General features: G+C 30.1%; 1 protein-coding gene across 1 annotated transcript in view; it reads left to right on the plus strand.

Annotated features, from left to right (window-relative positions):
* Positions 1-10,742, plus strand: part of LOC112458556 (tachykinin-like peptides receptor 86C) — a 52,184-nt gene that overhangs the window by 24,449 nt on the left and 16,993 nt on the right. The window contains exon 3 of the mRNA XM_025022247.1: positions 9,975-10,109. Coding sequence (XP_024878015.1) covers positions 9,975-10,109 — 135 coding nt within the window. The remainder of the gene's footprint in view (positions 1-9,974; positions 10,110-10,742) is intronic.

Raw genomic sequence — 10,742 nt, forward strand, 5'->3', positions numbered from 1 at the left:
ATACTGATTCTTCAAAATATTTGCATATATACAAATTAAGACGTCTTTCATAAACACTGCAGTTATATTTATTCATAATTAATATTCTTTAAAGTATTTGAAATATGTAATATTAATGCACAGAAAATGTGCATTAAATGTGTATCTTGCAGCAATCTCTGACTGTACGCATCAACTTTATGCAAACAGTAGCGTGATATATCTGCATGATAGTTTTAATACAGAAAACAAGTCATTTGGGAATTGTACACGCCAGTGTATGTAGAGAATCAAGTCGCACATGTACATACATCATGCTAATACGCAACTAGAACAATACTCACAATCAGTGTTATTAATCAATGTCTGTGCGGTGCGATAAATAAAGTTTACCCTCCACGAAATCGAATTAAATAACAGCACCGAGAGCGGTGCTCATTAATAAAAGTGTTACACCGGTACAATATTAGCATCGATTCGATTTTGTAAAAACATGAAAAGATTGTGAATAAAAAAAAACTGTCGTATAGCTACTACGGTGATATTCAATGTATAAAATATAAAACTAACGCAGAATGCTCTTTTACACAATGTAAATCTGTAACTAATATATTGTCCATGTTTTAATATTTTCCATATAAAATTATAAAGATAATATTTGTTAAATAATGTTTTTAATATATTTAATATATTAATTATTAAAATATTTTATTAAAATATATCAAGAATAATTAATAGAGTATTGAAAAACTATTGCATTTAATTTAATTTTGAAAAAGCAAGAAAAAAATTTATATAAGTTAAAGAAGAACAGAAAGGTAAGAAACGAAAACTTATTATTATTATTATTATTATTATTATTATTATTATTATTATATTAGTTAATATACATTATTATATTACATTAGTTTATGCAATAGTGCCTACAAAAAATTAAACAAACTACAAAGTATCTGACATATAGAGAAAATTTCCTTCTTACTTTTTTGATAAAGAACGAAGGTTATTCGTGATAATCCTCGAGATCGGAGGGTAGAAAAGAGATAAGGTACAAATTCATGCTCGTCGATTCCACTACTCTCGATTATCGGTGCAGTTAACCCGAAGGCTACAGATTATTATCCTATTCGTTCTGTTCCACATTCAAGAAATAAAAAGACTATCACATTATTTTCTTATTAATTTTGATTTCTATTATTTCTTTCATTTCTATTATATCACAAAGATAATTTATTTATTGCAGATCTGATTAGACATTATTTGTTTCCGTATTTATTAAAAACTCAGTAGAAAAAAATTCAAAATATATTGTGTACAAAACCGTAGCTGGTTTTTGAAGTAGTTCGGATCTGAGCGAACATCAAAAAACGAATGAATTGACTCCTTGTTTACAGTGGCTTTAAAAGTAATGCGAAAGCATTTACCAGATCTGCCCAGAAGGCTAGAATAAAAAACCAGAGCCTTACCAGGCTGAAAGCATACTCCGATCTGGCAATGAAACACATTGAGGCAAGAAATTGTACCATTTGAAACGAGGTAAGTCCGTCAGATCTGTCCTGAAGGCTAGAATATGAGCCAGAGCCTTACAAGGACGAAAAGTAACTCTGATCTGAGGACGCCATGTAAACCAGCCAGAAGCGCTCGTGCCGGCCTGAAGCAGTTACATACTTGTGAAAAGATCTCTGTGAGAAGTCCGTTTCGGACTGAGGGGTCTGGACTCTGCGCGACGTCGCACGCAGCCGACGACGACGATCTCAGTAGCAATACTCCAGCCGGATTTCTCGTATCACTTTTCGTCAACGAGCAAGCTCGCAACTCATTGCCTCGTAGCACAACTCACGCACGGTTGTGCCTCGGTTAGGCAACAGCAGTAATTATCCCAGTAATTATTCCAAAAATTCAAGAAGAGCACAAGAAGAGAGATACTTCGCGAACGAACACTTATTCAAATATTTTATTAAGACAGCTCGTATCGTAGCAACCGAGCGTCGGAAACGAAATTGGCAGAAAACAGGGAATCGAACAAAAGCACGCGCGATACGCGCGGAAACTGCCATACATGCGGTGATCTCTGTAGAATAAACGAATAAACTATATTTTTTAAACATATTGACTGTAAAAAAGCGTTTCTTTTTTCTTGTCATGTAAACATCTATCTATATCTTACAAATTAGTTCAACTTTATTTCTCTAAGTTAAGCACAAAGACTTTTATGCGCAAGTATTTTTTAATAACATAAAAAAATCTAATCTTCTCCCATGCGCCCCAAGCGGTATAAAGTTAATTAAATGTAGATTTGACGGAAGCTTCAAATGTAAATAAAAAAATACCGTAAAGTGCAAAAGTTGAAATTATCTCGTTTCTCTATCAAAAAATAGAACTGGAAAATTATATAACATCTTACAAATCTTATACATCTGTTACAAACCTAGTAAATCTTTTAAATAACTTCTCAGAAAGTTATTTAAAACCTATTTGGACTTTTTATCTTTAATGGCTATATCAAATTTGTCAAGATATTTTGCTATCTCATTTATAAATTTTGACCATTTATTGTTAGTATAATAATCATAGAAGAGTGGTCGAAGTATAACAAGAATTGAATATTACTAATATTTATAATCTTCTTGAAATGTTTACCAAAACTTATCAGCATATATTACACCTCTAAAATTATATTTAGTATACAACACAAGTACATACATATACAGATATGTATTATGTATACTATAAACGTTTTATAATTTTTATAGAAATTACTTTATAGAAAGTTATTAATAAATACTATATAAATGCTTTTTTTTAAATAACATTATATATTTTTATATAAACATATTCAATGTTTTTCAATTAAAATGTTTATCATTCAATTATTATGTACGTTTTTGACTTTTATAATTATAAAATATATTTGCATCTTGAGAAAAGTTGCAACTATTCAATTTATCCTTTAGTAAATGAGAATAGAGCTTAATATAAATGTTCAAATATAATTTTAAAAAAGAGTTATCGTTAAAGTTATAAAATTTCTGCCGTTTAATAATAAGAATAATTGTGTACTATACTTCAGTGTTGTAGTTGTCAACTAATTACTTGTAGCAAAACATAATGATAAAAAAGAAATTTTAAAGTTCCATACTTAAATTATTTTACGGTAAATTAACCGCAAACTAGAAACTGAGGCTAAAGTTATACGGAACTTTAGGAATAGAAATGGGGGTGAATATAATGAACGCTAATTGATGTAAAAGGATCACGACCGGCTTTTGAAGTTATTGAAGAGATTATAATAATTAACAATCACTCAAATTGTCTAATAAATGTAGACCGGAGAGAATGGACTTGGGGATTGACTCAAATATCTTTAAGTAAGAAACTGTAGCTTAACTTTTTGAGTTTCCAATTTATCCAGTTTTTCATGCTCAACACACAAATATCAAAGATTACTCTCAAACTCTCTAAACCAATTGAGAAAAGTGGACCAATGGCTTAATTATCAATGTCCTTCTTGTAAACTAAATTAATTAGTCGACAAACTGCTTTATTTAATTTAAGATTGTTTGCACTTGGTAAAAAATAAACTTTATGCCGATCGTTGAGTTAAAATAAGATTTTAGATTAGTTTAGCATGCTGTTTCGTTATGTTTTCATTAGTGAAACGATGAAATTATAACGAACGTTTGGTTAAACGTTCGTACATAATTATGTACAATTATAAACCTCGCGCATACATAAATCGCAGATTGTTTATTACATCTAGATGACGTAAAAGGTCATAACATTGCAGTCATAATAGTCAAGTTTATCAGTATTCCACAAATTTTCGTTAACAAATTTCTGATCCGATTGGCGATCCATCAATTAATAACAGCTCATTAAAGATAAAAGTGAATTAACGATCAATCAACGCCAACAGTCAATAATCCAATTTTGCCAATGGTTTTGCCGATAAAGCCATAAAATATTCAATTTTTCGGTTAGCATTTTGAAAATATTCGATAAATAAATTTGCATTTCAATATTTCGCTGCATTTTACGTTATATTATTCTACCGAATCGAAAAGTTAATACTCTTATAAAGATGACAACGCGCAATCAATTTTAAACAATATATAATAGTAATTTAGTAATCGCAATAAATATTGAAAGTTATTTAGAGAATTTCGAGCATGGAAAACATTAGAACATACGACTCCCGAGATGCAATTGGATAAAAACAGATTATTTTAAGTATCTTAGGGTACACCGATGCATTTCCATTTTACGATGCGTTTCACGTACTGATCAATGGAAGAGAAGTCGAAGTTCGAACGGTTTCGGGATAGCTATGCTTCTCACGTACTATGGTTTGTACATGCATGAGTTGGACTGACAACCCACCCGGCGGAAATTAGATTTGCTATCCATTAAACATTCATTAGACACTATTTTGCAGCTTTTATCTCTTCGTACCATGCCAGTGTATCACACCTCCGTATCGTAATACGCTTAGCTAACCCATAAATAAGAGACATGACAAAGTTAGATGTACACATATTCTATGAAATCATATTGAATTTAATTTTTGCAAAATAGAGCGACAATGGACGATCCGTAGGAAATTTACCTTCAATTCCTTATTGTTGCTTTGATCAAAAATACTCTGATTTCGCTTGCAGTTAATTCTATTTGGCCTTTCCTTCGCTTGATAAAAGAGTATTCTCTTGTGATAACGTTCCTCTTTGTAATTCGATGTGCTAGTAATTCAGTTAGTATACGACTCAAGATAAAAATGATAGAAACTATAATCTTTTCGCGTATCGTTTTTTATCATGTTAAAACATTTTTAAGTCGATAACATGTATGTAGGTATATAGGATGACTTACATTAATCAATTTTTTTACTGTTTTGATAAATATCTCAAACACAAAATCTATTAAATTTAAGTATACTGAGTTAATAGCTAAATTTGCCTCTTCTCGTGATAGGTTTTAATAATATTCAGAAAATTAGCAAGTAAACGAGTTATCTTTGGGGAGCGAAGATTCATATTTCGCGTATAATATTCAAATTTCACGGTTTACATGTGCTCGCGTATTAGTATTTCAACCTACCGCGATAAATAACTCGACATGTTATCGGAGACAGGTACCGGTACAACCGTTTGCAAACTGGCTTTAGGATTGTAATTCTTACCGCGCATGCAAGAATGCTATATGCAGACGTGAAATGTCGTTATGGTTTCGACGGATTTAACTGAAATACCTTTCGCGGTGGTAGTTACCTATGCGTGCAAAAACTCACGTGGAAAACAATGGAGCCATTCTGTCTGTGTCGTTTATTGTTCTGGCGTACAATACTACATGACGGCTACATTTATCTGCATTTCTGCGTAGTTAAGAAAAGGTAGAAATCACGGCAGGAATGCGTTTTTAAATTTACTCCGAATTTTTATCTAAAGTTAGCGACTACTGATGATTAGTTATTTGCAGCTATTAAAGTAAATTCTGTATTAAATTAATTAAGTAAGATCTTTTATTTAGATTCTTGTTTCTCCTTACAAATCTAAAGTAACATATTTAACTATGCTTATTGAAACTTTAATAAAGATTGAAACTTGACACAGCGTAAAATGCTTCCATAAATTTTCTGAAAAGCACTTATATTGATATTTTTCATAACATATCGCGGTACTCGAGAACAATTTTTCATATAAATATTAAATATTATTATATATTATTAAATATTATTTACAAACTAAAAAAATTAATTTGTTTCTTGATTTGTATTTATTAGGCTGATTTTAATGTTGACTAGTATATTATTATCAGTATTAACAGTCAAGTAACAAGTAATAAAATACGATATGAGAAATTTCATTGTTTAATTCAATTATGTCTTCTTGAGAGTTTTCACCATTTGCATTTATCTGATGAGAAGATTAAACAGAGAAATGCCTCGAAACTCAAAATGGTAGACAATTAAGATTTCAAAGGATAAAGAAGTTTTGATTATTAGCACACGTATATATAACGATTGGCACACAGAGCTATTCGACACGTACAAACTCTCCTGCTTTCAAATATGTATTCGATAGCGTTTCTTGTTAGAAAAGATCCAATTTATGATATCTACGTGAACTTAACCGAGAAGAATAGAGATGGTCTCGGTTCTTTGATTATATCTAGGTCGACGCAGAGAAACTTACGCGAGAAATTCTATTGTAGATTTGTACATTTCTAGCTTTCATCTCGGAAGAACAAAAGTAATTGTCAAGTTTAGTTTCCCCGTGGGAACTCTCGCTGAACAGTTTATTGCATGGAAAATGAACAGGACCCGTATTTCAAACGTATAAGGGCTATTTGTCTCTCACGAAAATTGACGATGACTAAATGAAACTGCCATGAAACACGTAATTGAATTCATGCCACGAATAATTTATTACAACAGGTGTCATCTTATATGTAACCTTTTTTTCGCCCACTCTCGCATTTGATTAACTAACAAAATGTTACACACTCATTGTCAGATAAATCGTATCTAATAACACTATTAAAGTCTTCGAGTAGCACCTATATACAATTTTAATAAAGAATCTGTATAAATTTTTCGCTTTTTTTTATTTTGTTAATTCTATATTATTTGTTTTTTTACTTGGATAAAAATGAGAAGAAATAATTTCTCTTTTGCAGATTTTACATTTTTTTCTCTTCTTATGTATACTTGCAAATTATTTAAATAATTAAAATCCAATCATGGAATAATGTCGTCTAATCCGTAGGCTTACCGGTAAAGGTAATCAATTATTGCAACCTGTTTGATTGGTGAACTTGGTAAACTGTTGTTATTGCGTGCATGCGCGGAGAGCATTATGAGAGCAATAATGCTAATGTCGAAGCAAGAGACTTGTTTGTAATTTGGTGAATGTTTGCGAGAAACACATGATAATTTATGGATCATACACTACATTATTCTACTTGCGTAACTCTAATTACTGTTAACATCACGTTAAAACAATGTAATTGTCTTTGATTGTCAACTTTACCTTTCAAATGCCAAACGATTGTAAATAAGATTTTATTTTACTACGTCAATACGTTAATGCATTATATAATGTCTATTATGAACTGTATATCCAAAGTTTATTAAAATTATTTATGTTGCTAATTATAACGTGTTTTGTTTCGCTGCATTTATTATAACAAGAGATAAGAGATATAGATTTGTATTACTGATTATGTAAAAAGTGTATACATAGTATTATTATTGAACCACATATCATGTGTATGTACAGAGTGTATCGTAACATGTGGGACCCACTTCAGCGGACAGGAGACACAAAAACAATGAAAAAAGTCGGTCTGTATTTGTCCACTTCTAAAAATAGTCATCTCATCGATACTCGAATCTATCGAAGTATTGTTGTCGCTTTTCCGCGATGCCGATTGGTTTTCTCGTTGCGCTTACTTCATGAGCGGCTGTCATGGCTCCATGGTATATTTTGACAGTTGTGTGGTTAATAGTGTAATAGCAATAGTAAAATATTAAAACTAAATTTCACACATTTTACTCAATAAGTTTACTTTCTTCAATTCATTCTCTTGCTAGAAACACTTAATAATTCACTACTTTGCTGTTAGAAATAAGAATAAATGAGTATTCAAATCAGGAAATGGCAGATATGCATTAGATGTATATTTGCCGATTATAATTCAGTCGAAGCAAAACGTCTACCTATACGCGGATCGTTTCTAATAGACATCTTCCAGACAAGAACATATTCTAGCGATTACATGAATTACTTACGAGATACAAGATCAAAAAAACGACACGACGACTGCAAGCTTGCATTCAGGCCGAATGTGGCCATTTTGAGCACTTCTTATAACGTTAAGTAGTTCACATTATTGGAGTACAAACATGATTACTCGGAAACAAGGTCAAATAGAACACATGTTAATACAAACTTTTTTCGTTGTTCTTGTATCTCTTGTCCATCACTGGAAGTTGGTCCCATATGCTACGGTACACCCTGCAATAAATATAAAGAAAAGACTGGAGCTCTAGTTGTGGCTGGTTATTACATTTAATATATTTCCAGAATAAAAGATAATAGCACTGTATATGTCGGGAATATTACATCAGTAATTTAGTGTGGTCGTTTATAAAATGCCTGATACATTTTTGAAGATAAAAATCGTTTTCTGTAGCCTAGAGTAAAATAAATAAAATATATTATCTCTCTCTAGAGAGAGTAATTATCTATTAGTAATATTTTTAAATCTAATTATTATACGTTGAAGTTTGTAATATTTCTTTAAAATCTTTATTTCATGACATACAATTTTCATTTATGTTAATCTCTCTTAAAAATTTATTTTTTTAATTATAATCTTAATTATAAAATATGGTAGAGTGGAGCTAGTCATGCCGGAGTAAGTTATTACAACTTTTTAATTCTAAGAAAAGGTTTGTTACAATTATGTTAATTATGTTTTACTTTTCTAACAAATATACAAAAAATAAAAATTATGTTTCTCAAGACTTTTATAGTACAATGTTTTTTATTACTTGTATTTTAATTGTTAAAATAACAAAAAATAAAAAGTTGATCACAGTTATGTTTATCATATACGTATAATGTGCACAATATATGTAAGTACGTATTTACATTATTCGACAGTTTAAAAAAATATTTATTCAAGTCATTAGTAAAAGTACTCTTCTGGACAGTTTTTTATTTTTCTATCTTTACTTAATATATTTAAAAGAACCTCATATAGGATAAGTTGTGACAGTTGTAGATTGTTACAAATGTCGCCTTTTAAGATTTTTATTAATGTGAGATAAATGAATAATAACTTTACATAAAGAAATATATTTAATATAGTTTAAACATACAGCTTTTGATAAATCTCTCTGTAATACATATCTATCCGATTTATAAGTTGATTAAAAAAAAATAATTAAAAAAGTAAACTCAAATAAAAAGAAAAAATAACTTAAGACTCTCGATAATGAACAAATTGTGGTAACCAAAGGGCTATAAAAGCACAACACGGTTGTGGGTGCATAATTTTATACACTAAAAATGATTTATTTTTATTTTTACAAGAGAATAATCCGAACGTTTCGGCTCCACTGAGCCATCCTCCAACGGTGTAATTAATTATCTACTCATTTTTACACCGTTGAGAATGGTTCAATGTGAAGCCGAAACGTCCGGAATATTATCTTGTTAAAATTAACAAATCATTTTTAATGTATGAAATTACGCATCAAAAACCACGTTGTAGTCTCATAGCTTTTTGGTCATACAAAATTTGTTAGGTCAAAAAAGTGTAACAACTAGCGCACCAGTCTCTCCTAGTACAATAATCTGGAGTAGTTATATTTTATGGAATACTGTGTTACGTGTAACATACAACGAATCGATCTAAAATATCAGTATAATTCGCAACGGAGCAAGCAATTTACACTTTTATTACACGCAACTGCATTTTTTAACGTAAAATTGCTTCGTTTCGCGCGATGGCATTTCGAATTTCTGGCTTACATGCGAAACAGCTATTATCTGAAGCACACATTCTTTCACAAAAATTGTATGCATATTAAATAATTTGAATAAAAATATATAAACAAAAATTAACGATAAATTCTGTCATTTGAAGTAACTATCGCTTTCAAAAAGAATGCTCAGAAGAAGAATGTTATATAAAATAGTACAAATATATTTGTAAAATAATAAATAAATAAGAACATTATCTGTGTTTAAATATCTTCCATAATTGCAAAAGTTTTGCAACAAAGCACTGTTTCTCACAATTCTCCTTGTAAACGTTCGATAATGATAAATGATAATGTCTAAAGTTATTATACAATTTTTTTATAAAAATCGAGAATAGCTTATCGAAAAAGATGATGACACAATACAGGATTAAGCGCCATAAATCTCAGTAATTTATCTGAATCTGTCGAGGAATATTAAACAGCACCAGTGTGTCGTTTGTTGCAGGTACATGGCCATTATGTATCCTCTTAAACACCATATGTCTCGCAAGAGGACAGTGATTACTTTAATTTTAATCTGGAGCATTTCGTCTGCCCTAGCGACCCCGTGTCTCTTATACTCCACAACATCATTGCGCAGGTAATTATGATAATTAAACAAATCGTTCAGCAAACTTTTATTAATGTCGAACGCATGTACAATTTGACTTTGAGTTCTTATATTATTTTAAAATATTATAAATTTATATCTGCACATACAGTTGAAAAATTAGTATGACAAGTGTAAAAATGGTAACAAGGATTATAATAGATTTTACATCACAGTGACAATTGATGTTTATGCCAATAACAGCCTTCATGTACCTTATATTTATTTCTTATAATTTATAATATGTGTATTTGTATGTTATCTCTTATAATGTCTTATAATGCAGCAAATCACTGCAGATCATTCTCTGAAGAACACATTTACGTTTCAGGTTTCGTCATAGTAAATGTATTACGTTGTAAATGTGAAATGCTAGTCACGTTTACAAGGATACATTGCATGCTGTGAAGCATATCAAATTACTTACGCAGCGTAACTTAAAGGCAATACAGAATGTTTGTGCAAAAGTGAAAACTAATATTGCGTATTTTTCATTTTGCTTGCATATAAGCAAAATAAAAAAGATATGCTATATTACTTTTATTTTTTATACAAACATTCTGTATTTTTTATTATATATATATATATATATATATATATATATATATATATATATATATATAT

Source organism: Temnothorax curvispinosus, unplaced genomic scaffold (genome assembly GCF_003070985.1).
Source record: "Temnothorax curvispinosus isolate PA1 unplaced genomic scaffold, ASM307098v1 QBEX01008992.1, whole genome shotgun sequence".
NCBI lineage: Eukaryota > Metazoa > Arthropoda > Insecta > Hymenoptera > Formicidae > Temnothorax > Temnothorax curvispinosus.